The 15,317-nt window shown below is 52.4% G+C and overlaps 1 protein-coding gene across 1 annotated transcript in view; it reads right to left on the bottom strand.

The window, feature by feature from the left end:
* Positions 1 to 8,305, bottom strand: part of SMIM35 (small integral membrane protein 35) — a 47,535-nt gene extending 39,230 nt beyond the window's left edge. Inside the window, exons 1-2 of the mRNA XM_027579074.2 lie at positions 8,249 to 8,305; positions 7,908 to 8,008 (exon numbers count right to left, since the gene is read on the bottom strand). Coding sequence (XP_027434875.1) covers positions 7,908 to 8,001 — 94 coding nt within the window. The 5' untranslated portion in view covers positions 8,002 to 8,008; positions 8,249 to 8,305. The remainder of the gene's footprint in view (positions 1 to 7,907; positions 8,009 to 8,248) is intronic.
* Positions 8,306 to 15,317: the final 7,012 nt, after the last annotated feature.

Genomic DNA, 15,317 nt, shown 5'->3' on the forward strand with positions numbered 1-15,317 from the left:
TCTATCCCCACTTGCAGCTGGAAAGAAGAGGTCCCTAAATCCTTAAAGTCAAAGAAACGCACTGAAATGTATTTTGTATGATCCAAGTACCGTGCAGATATAATGTTTAAAACCCATGCAAAAAGCTGAGGTACGAAAATCCTTACAGTTAGGGTCCCATCTGCTCACATTCCAGAAAAGAAGTCTTAGTCACCAGCAAATCTGCCAGGTTTGGGAAAATGCAGGTATTACCCTTCATGCAACACAATGTTTCCTAAACCATGTGGATGAGCTGACCTAACACCAGGAAAGTTTCCAAATGGTCAGCCCATCCACCTACACCATGACCTCCCTCCAGATGCCCCTCCAACTCCCATTTACCAGTTTATTTTGACAAAAACAAAACCAAAAACCAGTCTGACCCCCTCTCACTTAGAGGGAACCTCTAACAAGTGGTTGGATCTCTCTAACTTTTTAGCTCCATACTGCCAGGGGGCTTAAAAACAAACAATAAAATTAGCAAATACATCAAATAAAATCAGAAGAAAGTGTTAAAATTCAAAATTTCAGTATAATCAACCCCAGTGGAAAGCGGGAGGTTTAAGTGTTAGGATTAATACTGGTGAAGGCTGACTTGGAGACCACAGGGCCCGGGGGCCAGCTCTGGCAATAAAAAAGGAGATGTTTTGACCTCCGTGAACTTCTGGTAAATCTGGTTCCCTTGGTTCCCCAATCCATCGAGTTTTATGGAGCCCACACTTCTCTGCAGCTGGAACCCAGAGTCCCCTTTTTTTATTGTTCATTTCATCAAATGACGCTGATGCAAAATTCAGTTCTTTTTTTCTCAAACTGTTTAAACTCATTCTGAATTGTGAACCCTAAAATTTACACTTGACCCATGAACAACCACAGGGTTAGGGGCACCAAGTATAATTTTTGACTCCCCAAAAACTTAAAAGCCTGTTTACCAGAACCCTCACCGATAACATAAGCAGTCGATATACACATATCTTGTATGTTCTATTTATTCTGTACTGTATTCTGACAACAAAGTCAGCTAGGGAAAAGAAAATGTTAAGAAAACCATAGAAAGAGAAAAATACATTTGCAGTACTACACTGCAAAAAAATCCCCATATAGAGACGATGGACTCTGAAAAACTGAGGGTTCTAGAGGGGAGGGGTGTGGGGGGATGGGTTAGCGTGGTGATGGGTATTAAAGAGGGCACATTCTGCGTGGAGCACTGGGTGTTATGCACAAACAATGAATCGTGGAACACTACATCAAAAACTCATGATGGAATGTATGGTGATTAACATAACAATAAAAAATTTAAAGAAAAAAAATCCCCATATAGACAGTGTGCCCCGAGGTCCCTCTCTCACTGCAACAGTTTGGAGGAACAGACCCAGGGAGCCCCTTCTTCCAGCCTCCGACCACCCTCCAACCTCCTCTGTAGCAGCGACCACCCCCTGCCTCAGGGACCAGCCAACACCAGCTTTCCAGCTTAGCCCCCACCGCCCACCAACTATGAGCTGCCAGATTTGCCAGAATGATTCCACCCACGTGGAGGCCGTGGCCAGCCGCCTGGTCAGCCTGCACCTTCGGGCCTCCAACCCTCCCTCTCTCTGGACTTCTAATTCCACTGCGATGCTGTTTCTGGACCACGAGGGCACTTCCCCCCGGGGCTGGGCCGGGGACCAGCACCAAGGCACTGGGATCCTTGGGTGCAAAACCGAGACCCTGGCCGCGCCCTCCTCCAGAACAAACAGAAGCCTCCCAGGACTGACCAGGCAAACCCCTGAACTCCGTGGAAGCCGCCCCGCCCCAGAGAAGAACCTGAAGCAGGCCCTTCTGGATCTGCAAGCCCCGGGCGGTGCCCACGCAGATGCTGGAACCTGCTGGAGAACGGCATCCTAGAGAAGCAGGTGAAGCTCAGTTAGGAAGATGGGGCGCACCTGCCTGAGCTCGGCGGGCTGCGCTGCGCAGCCTCGCTTCCAGGGGCTCAACCTCCGGCAGACGGGCAACCCCCAGGGGCCCGGGCCTTCGAGGGGGTCCCTCTGCACCCCCTGCTGTTGGGGCTTCTGCCTGAGCTTTTCCCTGCAGCCGCTAGGCAGCTTTTTAAACCTCGACCAAACCGGAAAGCAAGTGGAAACAGTATAGCTCTTTGCAGGAAAAAAAAAAAAATCTGCATATAAGTGGATCCAGACAGTTCAAACCTATGTTATTCAAGGGTCAACTGTATTTTTTTTTACTTCAATTAACTCCTCAGTTATAAGCCAAATTAAAACATAGTCAATTCCATTTTTAAAAGATCAATCCAAATTGCAAAAGAGATGCCGTGTGTGTGTGTGTGTGTGTGTGTGTGTGTGTGTGTGTGTATATATATGTATGCATACACAGGCGAGCCCACACACATAAAAGACACTGTAATTGTGTGGGAGTAGGGTAGGAGTAAAGAAGGATTTTCAAATTTTACCTTGTATTAATTGAACCCTATAAAATTGCCATTTTTCTAAGTCAAAACAGATATCAGCAATTTCATACCATTTTAATTTTTTGCAACATAAACGTTTATGTAATATAAACTATGGACTTTGTGTGACAATGATGTATCAGTGTAGCTTCATTGGTTGTTAACGAATGTGGCATTCTGGTGGGGGCACTGATGTGGGAGACTGTGCGTGGGGGGGCAGGAGTTCATGAGCAATCTCTGTATCTTCCTCTTAATTTTGCTGTGAATTTAAAAATTATTTTTTTAGGGGTGCCTGGGTGGCTCAGTTGGTTGGGTGTCTGACAGCTCGGGACATGATCCCAGAGTCCTGGGATCAGGCCCCGCGTCGGGCTCCCTGCTCAGCAGGGAGCCTGCTTCTCCCTCTCCCTCTGCTGCTGTTCCCCCTGCTTGTGCTCTCTCTCCATCAAACAAATAAACAAAATCTTTAAAAAAAAATTTTTTTTAAACCTAGACACATTGATTTGCTCACTACCCATGACACTGGATGGAAAGAATGGAATAAAGGTTAAATCAGCTAGGCACCAAGCCATGTGAGCCCATACAGTGATCGCCATCTGCCCACACTGTTCACTAGTCTGCCTCTGTTCCTAATGTAAGAATGACGGTGGGCAGAAATGGTCTCCACATAGATCACGATCACACATGACATAAAACAAGGCTGTCGGGCCCCTTGCTCTTTAAGTAATGCCACATGATCTGATGCCACTTTTAGATTAGACAAATACAGTCTCCTTTCACAGGAAGATAAGCATCACACTTGACGCTCATGGTAGGGTTTATGGAGTAGGAGACCTCAAGAACCTCTTGGTCCTGGCAACCAACTGCCCAGGAAGAAATGCAATCTTGACATCAGCTGCTTCCCTGCCTACTCAGCCCTGTACCTCAACACACCCCTGTGTATCACAGGCCCCAGCTTGAGTCAAGTTTTCCCTGCAATTTAGGCAAGTTGGAACATTGTAGACCAGGTGGTCCCAAATACTTCAGAGTCCCCTAAGGATCTTTCCAAGAAGAGAGCTACCTGGAAGCCATTCCAGATCTGTCTCCTCCAACTCTGCAGAATGGGAGCCCAGGAATCTGTAATTTTCAATAAGCCCCCAAGGGGACTCTCTGCCACCATTTGGGTCTGCAGGACAGGGCAACGGGTCCACCAAAGTCTCTTCTAGGAGAATCAGTATAGGGAGTTTCCCAAAGAAATAGTTCCAGGTATCTACACTAAAGAGGAAGAAGGTAAGAGTCATAGTGAGTATACTTAAGGTTAAACACAAAGATGTTTAGGTTTGGAAATGTATTGTTTTGAGTAAGACCTGAAGATAAATAAACATTTTAGATTTCTTGGTAGATTCCAGTCCTAAGAACACTTCGTTTTAATACTCCTCTGAACAAGATAAGGTCAATGAGAAAATTAGAAGCAATCCTCATTTCTAATAAGTGAGCCTTAGGGGTAAATTGACTGCTGAGTGTTAGCGACCCCCTTGCTGTGGTGATCTTGAGGGAAGTGATCCAATCAATGGGTGTCTGACGACAGAGACAGAGAAAAGCTACAAAGACGGAGCCCTGGCCCTGAGTCAGGGTGCAGAGGCTAGCATTCTAGAGCCTTCCTGACAAATAACACCCGGAAGGTCTAGTTCCCTGAACAGAGTCTTGGTGGTGTCCCATCATCCAGGGGGAGGCATATATAATATATCCCCCAGCCAGTCCCAGTCATCTCAGAAATCCACCCCTCCCCCCAACCTTGGACTGTCCTACTCAGACACCAAGGGCTGGGAGAGATGGGGAAGATCCTGTCTCTGCCTGCAGAGCCCAGTCCCCATGAACAGCGGAAGCAAATAAAAACACTTCAGCGGCCACCAGTTTGGAGTGTAAGCTGTGGTCACTCACCTTGGGGGGAGTCAAGCCACATTTCCTTTACATTCACTTAAGCAAATGGCTGCTGAGGGCTGGAGGGAATCACTGTAACCCACCGCCCCCACCCCAGGGCACCAGTCTGAGTGCCTAAGTTTTGCTGGACAGGGTCTGTGTCTCAGCAGGTATGGAACGGAGAAAGCATCCCTGAGTGTTTCAAGTCTTGTCAGAGGTCTTTTAGGAGGTGGCCCTCGGGCTCAGATGGAACCTGGCCAAGGACTCTCCCTCGAGCCCTCCACATCAGTGCTCCCCAGAGCGTGGGTGCACCCACTGGTAATCAGAGGTGATTATAGTGGAGAGTCATGTTTCTGTTCAATAGTCAGGCATTTATTTCAACGCATTTAAGAAGAGCAATTAGCACATTGCATCTGGATTTTGTGGACTTCGTTGCTTAGGACAAGTTTAAAGAAATAAGAAATTTAATTTCAAGAATTAACTCGGGTTTAGGAAAAATATTAAATAATAGTACATGTGGTTTGAGGGTGAGACACAGGTCTGGGTTAAGCATATGAGTAACAGCCAAACACCAGGCCATCCCAGAAGAGACGGAGATGCCTTCTAGAAAGGAAAATGTCCTAAAGGAACAAAATGCCAGGGTCGCCTGAGCCGGGGCGGGGGGGGGGAAGGGGGGCAGGGGAAACCACCCCTCATATTTCCTTCCGCCCACAACCTCATGCCTACCGCCAAACTGAAGAGCTGCAAAAAAGAGCAAGTAAAAACCACAACAGCTTTGTCAATAATCCTAACATGCTACTTTTGTAACAAATATATCTTAGCTAAAAAAAGGGGGGGGCTATTTCACAAAACCTTCCATGGGGCATGGCAAGCATGAACTGTCGTAGCAACAGGAGACAGTGGTCCCTTGACACAGAGGACATGAGAGGTCTGCAGGCACGAGGGCCCTCCCCCAAGGGCAGCAGCGTGACCACAGCTCTGACACTAGCAGCAATGGGGGACAATGCCACAGTGAGCCAGAGGCGGGGGACGGCTCAAGGGGTGGCCAAGAAAGCTGGTGCAGAGAGAGAAGCTAAGACGCCATCTGGGAGTGTTTCAAAAGAAGCGGTATTCCCGTATTCTTGCATGTTTGTTCCCTCCTTCTCTTTAACTGATGTGTGCTTTATTAATGGTCATATGTACTAGAGCACAATACAAATATAATTTACAAATACACAGACATCACTCAAAATTGTACCCTCAAAGTTGTTTACAGATGGGAGGCAGGATCAAGAAAGTTGGGCAACTCCATGGGGCGCCTGGGTGGCTCAGTCGTTAAGCGTCTGCCTTCAGCTCAGGTCATGATCCCAGGGTCCTGGGATCGAGCCCCGCATCGGGCTCCCTGCTCGGCAGGAAGCCTGCTTCTCCCTCTCCCACTCCCCCTGCTTGTGTTCCCTCTCTCGCTGTGTCTCTCTCTGTCAAATAAATAAACAAAATCTTTAAAAAAAAGTTTCCTTATAAAAAAAAAAAGAAAAGAAAGCTGGGCAACTCCAGGTCTACGTTAGTCACTAACTATACCTGCCCGGATGGCTGTCCACACTCACTCTGTGTAAACTGTACTGCCCCCGCTGGATGCTGAGGGAGGAGGGTTTGAGGAGAACCTGTGCCATGGGGTTCATCCCACCCCATGCTGCATCAGGGGCTGGAGGGCCCAGGCTTCTCAGGAGGAGAAGGTTACAGGGAGGCTTTGTAAAGTCTATTCAGAGTCCCGGAAGGAGCTCAGGGCTTGCCTTCAGAGGGACGTGCCATGGAGCCCCAGCCCTAGCTCACACCAGCGAGCCATTCTGAACTTCAAGCTCATCTTCTGTCAAATGAAGAGCTAATGAATGATATATACCTTATGGCATTGTTGCAAGACTCACGCGAGGTAAGACAAAAGGGCTTTGGGGAATCACAGAGCATCTTCCTTCTCCCAGCTAATGTCCCAAGGCATGGGGTGGCCCCAGAGACTCCAAAGCTTGCAAGGAACAGATGCCCCAGGGCCAACCAGGAGTACCTGTGCTGAGCACCACCGCCCCCCCCAGACAAAGCCAGGCCTCAGCTCAAGTGGACCAGAAGTCATGCACAGCTCAGGCAAGCTGGGGCACTGGGAGCCAGTGTGGAGCCAGCCACCCACACCAACCATCAGTCACCCCTGCTGTCTCCAGGCTCCTGCAGCTGCTGGGGAAGTTCAGGGGCAAGGAGGCTTTCACTCTTTGACTCTTCTTGTTGGTGTCTGCCAGACCTTTAGGGGGAGAAGGAGACAGACAGACACACACACACACACACACACACACACACACACACACACCCACCCAGTGGCAGGTACTTGTTCTGAGCACCCCTGGGGTCCTCCTGCCCCACAGCATCCTTTTCACCCAAGCCACAGCACAGGCTGATTCACGCAAATTACAAAAAACACAATAAACCAGGGCTGTTTGTATGATTGAGGTTCAGAGGCTTTGGGGTTTTCTGGATATGGCCTTGATGAATCTAGAAACACCTGAATCTTTGGGTGATTCCCCCCTTTTCTCTCCCTTGTTGCCTTAATCACCCTGATGTGTACTGAACCCCAGACCAGAGGCTCCCAAAGCTTTGTGTACCCTTCAGAGGAAATGTCTCCACTGACCTCCCCGATCCATTTCCATCCCATGTATTTCCTCCAAGTCCCTGCAAAAGAACCTCTCCAGGAGCAGAAATATGCTTTTGCCATAAAGGGGAAACAGGAGAGAGAGAGAGGAGGGGTCTACTGCACACTTCTGTGAGGATGGCAGGAGGCTCATCCTTGCCCGTGTCTGGGGCCAAGAAAGATTCAAGGGAGGTCAAAGCCATTGTTTTCACTAAAGCTGGTGGCATGAGAAGCAGAAAAATTGTCCCTCCCAATTTTGTACAGACTGTGTTATGCCTTTTCCTGTTCTCTGCTGACATCCTGAAAGAGACTCTGAGCTTCTCACACACAGGCACACGGATGCTCATCCATCTCCACATGTCGCCATCCAGCTCCATGCCCGGCACAGGTAGATGCTGAAGTAAGCCACAAGCACAAGGGGCATGGCTGATTCAGCTCCATCCTTACAGGGCTAGCACAGTGTCTAACACAGCAGATGCTCAGTACTGCTTATTTGATTAAAGCTGCTGGAATTAGCGGCCCCTCCCCTCTCTTCTCCCTCCCCTCGCTGAGACCTTCAAATTAAACACAGGCTTCAGACAACCTAGAAGATCTTGCAAATCTAGTGCTGGGTCTCAGAGATCCGTTGTACAGGTGACAGTCTGAGATGGAGATTTTATCCAGGTGTGAGCTCTCCCATCAGCCCAGGAAGGGGGTAAAGGTGAGAACTCTCACCACACTGCAGATACAGGATCAGAAAGGCCATCAGCCCCACCCTACCTGTGCATGCCTTTACCATCAGAACACCCCGCAGCACAGGGGGGTATCAAAGCCAGCCACATCATTTGTGGTTTCACTTCTATGGTGAATCACGGCCCCGTGCAGGGGCCCAAGGAAGGCCGTCTCGGGTTGAAATACTGGCGAGCTTACAGCGAAAAGAGGCATCAGGGTGAACCAAGGAAAGCACGAAGTCTGCACTCCACCTGCCATGGTTCAGTGTGCCAGGTACCCGGGGGCCAATCATGAGCCTTCTGTGGAGAGAAACAGTTTACCTGCCTCACTGGGATGTGGTGAGGTGTGAAAAGTGCTTGACAAACAGAAAATCCTCCGCACCTGTGAATTATTTCAGGTGTTCACAGCAGTTTGCTGGACAGATACACAGGCGCCCCGTGGAAAAATGGCAGGCCACTATTTGCATAGACTCAGTGTGAAAAGTCATCCCCACCCACCTCCCAACCCCCAACCCCAGCCGAGCAGCGCTGCCTCCCTACCTCCAGAAAAGACCCGGACTCCGGTTCCCTGAATCCAGCCTGTACCACTGCTTGAGGCTCCAGGGCACCCAGGAAGGGAGGGAGAAAGCAGAAGCTCTCTGCTGCCCGTGGGAAGCTAGCTGTTAAAGGGCCAGCAGGAAATCTTAAAGGAAGGAGAGAAGATGTGAAAGATGCCTCCCACGCACAGGGGGGTTTCCAGGCAGCTAATAAGCTGAAGCTTCAGGCCTCCCCCTTACATGGACCCTTCCAAGCCTCTCTACCTAGTTTTGTATTCTTGTTCTAAGAAGCCTCCAAAACCTTAGAAGCTTCCGGCCTCGTAAAACCTGGATCTGCCCTGACTCCTCTCTCCCCATCTCTCCCCTCAATCTGATAGCCAACACCCTCTGCCAGCCAGCCTCCTCCCACCGGACATTCACCTGTCCAGCCAGCTTGGACAGGCCAGTGGGTTCCTGCCTCCAGGCCTGAGCTCAAGACTTTCCCCTGCTGGGACGGCCTCTTCTCTAACTTTTTGGCCTACTGAATTCCTACTCACTCTGCAAAACCCATAGCAAATACTCCTGACAGTAGGAAGCCTTTTCCCAAGTCCCAAGCAGAATCAACATTCCTCAAGGGTGCCCCCTCACAGCACATATATGTCACCTGGAAACTTCAGTTTGGAGGGTCAGCCTCCATGCCACGCTGTGTGTTCCCCCAACATCCCGGTGGGCTTATCTGATTCTGTATCCACAGAGCCTGCCAGCTCAGAGCCGGCCCCTCCCAGGTGCTGGGCAAATGTTTCTTTTTTGTTGTTGTTGTTGGGCAAATGTTTCTTAAATAAATAAACTGATGAGGCGCGCCTGGGTGGCTCAGTCAGTTAAGTGTCCGACTCTTGATCTCAGCTCAGGTCTTGATCTCAGGGTCCTGAGTTCAAGCCCCCCATGGGGCTCCATGCTGGGCATGGAGCCTATGTAAAAATAAATAAATCAATGAATGAATCAGTGAATAGCCCTAGTGCTGGGGACAATGACAGAGTGATTTTGAAAGGTCAGAGTGCAGTCCTGGTGTCCCGTCGGCAGTCATTGCTCTCACATTCTGGCCACCCCTCCTGGGATACCTTCCTCAGCCCCTGCCGGGAAGCCCAGCCCTGAGAAACCATTCCTGGAGCCTGTGCGCCCTCGTGTGGCTGAAGCGGCCACCAGCACCTCCCCACCCCCAGGAACCAGAGGCAACAGTCCCTGGACATCCTACAAAGATGTCTGACGCCCACCCACAGCAATGTGTTTAACCAGGGTCTTATTCACGTGGAGGCTCAAGTCTGTAATTCCCTGGCCTCGAAGGGACTAGGAGGGCTCATCTCACCCATGGTTTCAAACATCCCACTCCAGACCCGGTTCCCCTGACAGGGATGGTTGGTAGTCTCCACATCTGTTCAGATCTCAGAGAAAAGAGAAAGCTGTCCCCGCTTCCCGTGTCCCTGGCCCGACATTCCCACCTGTGGCTTCCAACGCCGGCCTGGCAGCCTGTGAGTGAGCACCTCAAATCCTGGGGCCTTCCGAGATGCCTGGGATTGGCGCCAGGGCCAGGATGAGCTCTGGGGGCCGTGAGCATGGCAAAGGCGCGCCCTCCCTCCGGGTCTCTAAAAGAGCGCACCTGCTACTCTACTCCAACTGCCTTTCTCACTCCGTAGCGCACAGAGCCCCAGCCCTGCCACCTGGAATCCGGGAGAGCAAACCATTGTGCTTTGTTCCGCCTGTGCTGTGATATCTGTCAGTGAGGCATGCCTTCCACTGCTGTCCCCTTCCCCTTACCAAATAGTCATTTCCCTGTCCCCCCTAACTCCTGAAGAAGTCAAAGACCACCCCCACCCCCCACTCTACCCATTCATTCATATCCTCCTTTTCACACCATTTCACAGCTGCCTACAAAATGCCACTTAATAACTGCCTCTCCTAGAAGTCCACCTTGATTATTTATTCAATAATCACTAAGCATTGTTTTGATGAACAGGCCATGCATACAAGCCCCAGATCTCTGCTGGGGGAGACAGAGGAGCGGATATATTATTACAGTGGTTATTACAGTGCAACGGGTGCTTTAAGAGGTGAGTATGGGGGCTCTGAGAGCACCGGGGGCTGCAGAGACCCCAGATTTGAGGGGGGTGTCACAGAAGTGTTCCTGGATGAGGGGACATGTGCACTGAGTTGCAAAGGATGACTAGGTAGTCAGGTGCTGTGCAGAGGAGGTGCTCAAGGAAGAAAGCACTCTGGGCTGAAGGCAGGAGAGACGGCACTGAAGGTTCTGTGTGGTCAGAGGCTGGGAGTGTCAAGTGGTGGCCACGGGCAGGTCACCAGGGGCAGGGGCCTTTCTGCCTATCAAGGAGACCCTGATCACACTGGCTGCTCACAAGGGCCCCTGCGCCCACAGTGTGGGGACACACTGGTAAGGAGCAAGGCCAGCTAAGGAGACCCTCAGGAGCCAGAGGTGCCATCCTGAAGACGGATGTGGGGAGCCTGGTGTGGGGCAACGTGCTGGGGAGGCAGCACAGTCTGGGGATCAGCTATATGCACTGAGTTAGGAAGGGGGGACCCTGCTTACTCCTGGGATGCAGACATGGGCAACAGGGTGGACGGTGGTGCCACTGAGCTAAAGGAGGTCACAGGAGAAGGCAATTTCATTTTGCCCTGTTGGATTCCAGGTACCTTTGGACCCTCAAGAGGAGATATCTCCCAGGCAACGGAAATACAGATTTATCACCTGGAGAGTTCTCTGGACTAGACAACTTCATTTGGGAGACTGCAGCCCCCAGGTGACAGGCGCAACCTTGGACGTGGACAAAGTCCCCAAGGAGAAAATATAAGAAAAAGAGAGGGCCACAGCGGGAGCTCCAAGGAATGCCGACCATGTGATGGAGGAGACAGAGAAGATGCAACCAGGAGGCGGCGGTAATCACGGTGGCAGAAAGGCTCCAGGGGGACAGGTGAACTCTGCAGAGAAGTCCCATGAGGCCATCGCACACTTGGCAGTGGGTCACAACACCAAGGACACCAGGCCTCGGCAGAAGCAGTCCCCGTGGAAGGAAGGGAGCTGTGCCGGACCATGTGGGTGGCAGGGAATACAGGGAGAGCTCGGACCATGGATCCGTGGGGAGTGGGCAAAGGTCAGCTGGGGGTCGGAGACAATGCTGTTGCTGGGATCGCAGCCATGAGGCTGAAGGAGTTTTCCAGCGTCCCAGGGGCAGGCGTGGGTAGCTGGAGGGTTGGCGTTTGGCTGGCCAGGTGCGGCAGAAGGACAAAGACGAGGGTGTTGGCGAGAGCAAGGTGTGCTGAGGGCACTGGCCTTGGAGGCTGGGTGGGAGAAGACAGAGGGCAAAGCCAAGAGGGGGCTGCTGGATGGAGATACACCGGCTGGTCCGGGAGCCGGATCTTTAGGACACTGAGAGCAGGCGTGATGAAGGCAAGGGAGTGGAAGGTGGGAGACAGGAGAGCATAGCTGGAGGGAGAGCAACTGGAGCCAGAGTTTTATAAGGGCCAAGAGGACACCAAGCCAAGGGCAACAGGGTGGGAGGCTGGGCTGCGGTCTGGGTGAAGGTTGGTCAAGAGATAGAAAGTTAAGATGTTGGTCAAGGAAGCATCTGTTCCTGTCATCCAGGGAGGGGCCTGGACTTAGAGGAGATGCCAGACTCTTCCTTGGAAAAGTGACGGGGCCAGCAGTGAGAAACACAACAGGAGGGGTCACAGAGGGTACTACCCAAAGGCTCGACTCCCAGAGGTGAGAGGGCTTTCTTTCATGTGAACTTGGAGGTGGAGTGTCTAGGCAGTGACAATGGTGAGCTGGAATAACGCTGCCCCTTCCTCTTTCCTCCTACCTCCTCGCACACGGGCCGTGGAGGACTAACTCCCGCTGCCGCGAATGGAAAGGTACCAAGGGTCCTCGCGTGTGGATTTAGGAAAGGAAAGGGGCCTTTCAGACTCATGTTGACATCACAGAGGAGTCTTTCTCCCAGAATGGGAGCTCTGGAGAGGAGGAGGAAGGGGATGAGAAGCTCAGAGCAGAATGGAGAGGAGAGAGCCGGAGTCGGCCTGCATCTAGCACGTCCACACAGGTGGCAGGATCAGGAGGCCAGAGGTGAACTACCCAGCACTCTAACTTCAGAACAGACTGAGGCCCCTGGGAAAAGAGGCCTAGGAATGCCGGCCGGACAGCACACCCTTCCCATGGGCTTTTAAACTGAATGTGGGTGAGATATTAGAGCACCCACCTCCCCAAGAAACCCCAGTCCCAGGTCACGGGACCAGCCAGGTGGCAGGCCCCCCATGCCTAGAGCCACAGAAGAGCAGCAGATGAAGTGCCTAGGGCCGCCCAGGCCTCTCCAGGAAAAACAGCTGTTGCCCAGCTGGCTTGTCCATCCAAGGGGGCGGACTCCAACAGTCCATCGGAAGGGGCCAACCTGTTGGACGGGAGTCAAATGTGAATCAGGCCCAAAGTCACTCTGATTTCCCTTTGTCCAGTCATCCCCCATAAGGTCTGCTCCATGGTACAATCTTTGTGAATTAAACATGAATGCTTTAAAAATAAATAATTCTGATTCCATCTTCGGTTGATCCAAGCCTATGATCTGATAGCTGGCCACAAGCGTAGAGTCATCACAGGCCGGGAATTCAACACCAGGGCCCTAGGACCTAGCTGGGAGCTGGTTCTCCCTAATTAGAACTTTTGTAATTGTTTTTAAAAATATGTCAGGAGCTGACGGCCCGGGGCCAGGCACCCTGCTCCGGGGACTGTGACGCTGGAGGCCAGGAGACGAGGGCCCCGGAAGCAGAGGGGCCGCCATCCCTGGCTCGCTTCGGCTGCTGGGTCCCTTTTAGGGCTTCCCTGCATCCCCCCAGGTGGTGCACTGTCCCCCTTTCCTGAGTCCATCCTTCCGTCCACTCAGCTCTCTCTCCTCCTAGCCCAATCTCGGGTTCAGAGTTCGCCCCAGAGCCAGGCTTGCCGGGAAGGGGCCAGAGCTGGAAAGGGACCCAGGGATGGGGCAATGCAGGCCTGGGCAGCTGCGGGCAGAAGGAGAAATAATGGACCTCAGGATGGGGTGCCCAGCAGGCGGGTGAGAGGCACGTGTCAGGGATCAGGGTGGCCTGAGTGCAGGGTCCTAGAAGCAGGGCTTAGAATAGGGACCAAACCAGAGACCCACTTGCAAGAATGTGAGAAAACTTAGACCCTGAGGAACTCAGGTATAGGCGTGTCTACTAACGTGAGTTGGGGAGCTGAGAGCGGGTGGGGCTGGGTCTCCCTCAGACTCAAGGACAGGAGTTCTGAGTACAACCCTCCGGTGAGATGGCTCTGGGATCTGACCAAGAGCCCAGCCTTGGGGCCTGGGGGCAGAAATGGGGTGGGAGGCAGCCTTCTGCAGAGGGGATGGGCTGTGGTTTCAGAGGATCTCCCCCACTTCCCTGTCCCTCAAGCCGAGCACTGTGCTTCTGAGGGTTCGCTGGTAACTCTAGGGAAGCAGCAGAGGTCAAAATAGGGCAAGTTTCAAATTGAACAGACATGTACCAAAGCCCCTGGCATAGCTGGGGTGAGGCTGGGGAAGGAGGGGGGGCCCCCACCGGCTCCTCCCACCAGGCCCAGCCCTTAGCTGCAGAGGCGGGGTCCTCCCAGTGTGGGACCCTCAGACCTGTTTGGGTCCTGGCTCGGGCACTTACCGAGGGGTCACCTCTCTCATGTGGGGCAACGACCAGTCTTATATGACCTACCTCATGGATTGCTTTAAGGATTCCAGCAGAACACCCGTGGAAGAATTTTGCCCACTGCAAAGCACTGCACAAATGTTTGCTGCCATTGATAAAAATACAAAAAAATAAGTCATGGGAGCTCCAACACCAAGACAAGGAATATGATGGGCCTTTGGATGCACTGGGTCCCATCAGGATCCCCCAGTCTCAGCAGGCCTTCTAGATGTAGCTCTATCTCCATTCTTTTGCTGCTTTGCCTGGAAAAACAATCTGGATTCCCCTACTCACTCTGGGCACAGATAAAACCTTGGAGTGCCATTGAGAGCCCCCAGGTTTGGGGGCATGGGGTAAGGTACTCAACCCTGCTAGGTAAGAGGATCAGTACCCCGCCCCCCACTCCCTGTAAGGCAGGGAGCTTGGAAGGAGAATACTTGCTGTGTGCAGCAAGCTAAGAACCTGCAGGCCCAGAAGAATTTGATTAGCATTTTATCTCTGCGTCCCAGAGCCTGGAAGCCTGGGGAGCGGAGGAGGCTGCCCCGCCCCGGCAGACACACCTGTACACCCACCTGTGTGGGACAAGGAGGAGGGGCAGCGGGGGCCCTCACAGGCCGCCAGGGCCACCCCCACTCCAGTGCCTCTCCCCGGGGAGCCTGCCTGGAGTCTCCACCCGGAGCTTAGACAACAACTCATCTCACGACCGCCCTGGTGAGCAGGGGTGCAGAGGGAAGCCCAGGTGTGTTCCTTCAGCAACAGGAGTCCCAGCCCCTTTCTGTGCTCTGAGTGTGAACGCCCTCTCCCACCTCCCCCATAGCCCTCTTGCAATGAACCCTGGGTGCCAACGACAGCCCTGGAAAATAGGAAAATAAGATCTGTTGGTTCTGGAAGGCATGAGTCAGGGTTCTGTGGCAGCTAATGCCATCACCAACTTCCCTTCCCCGGCCGCCAGTGGAGGCTAGACAGGGAGCAAGTGGGCTGGGAAGGATTCCTGGTGGAAACCCAGAGCGGGCTGCCTCGCTTCCCTTCCCAGCTTAGGATCCTGTGTGCCCCTGCCTCCCAGGTGGGGTGAAAGCAGCCGCCACTGGTTGGCTAGAGCCCCTGTCTACACAGCCATAGTCTACAGGGGCCCCTCTTCTTTACCTCTAGCAATCCCCTTCTCCCCTCTCTTCCTCTGGTTCCCTGCCAGCCCCAGGCCCCCTGGAATGCTGGCTCCAATCTGGCTTCAAAATTTTTTTTCAGCCAGCCTTGATGGCAGACACTGGCCCTCACATTACCTCCTCTTCTGCTTAGCTGCCCTCATCCTTTGGATCCCTAGGCAGACATTCATGCTGGTCCTTAATTTTCCCTTACTGATCCAAGATTAA

This window comes from Zalophus californianus, chromosome 11, assembly GCF_009762305.2.
Source record: "Zalophus californianus isolate mZalCal1 chromosome 11, mZalCal1.pri.v2, whole genome shotgun sequence".
Taxonomy (NCBI): domain Eukaryota; kingdom Metazoa; phylum Chordata; class Mammalia; order Carnivora; family Otariidae; genus Zalophus; species Zalophus californianus.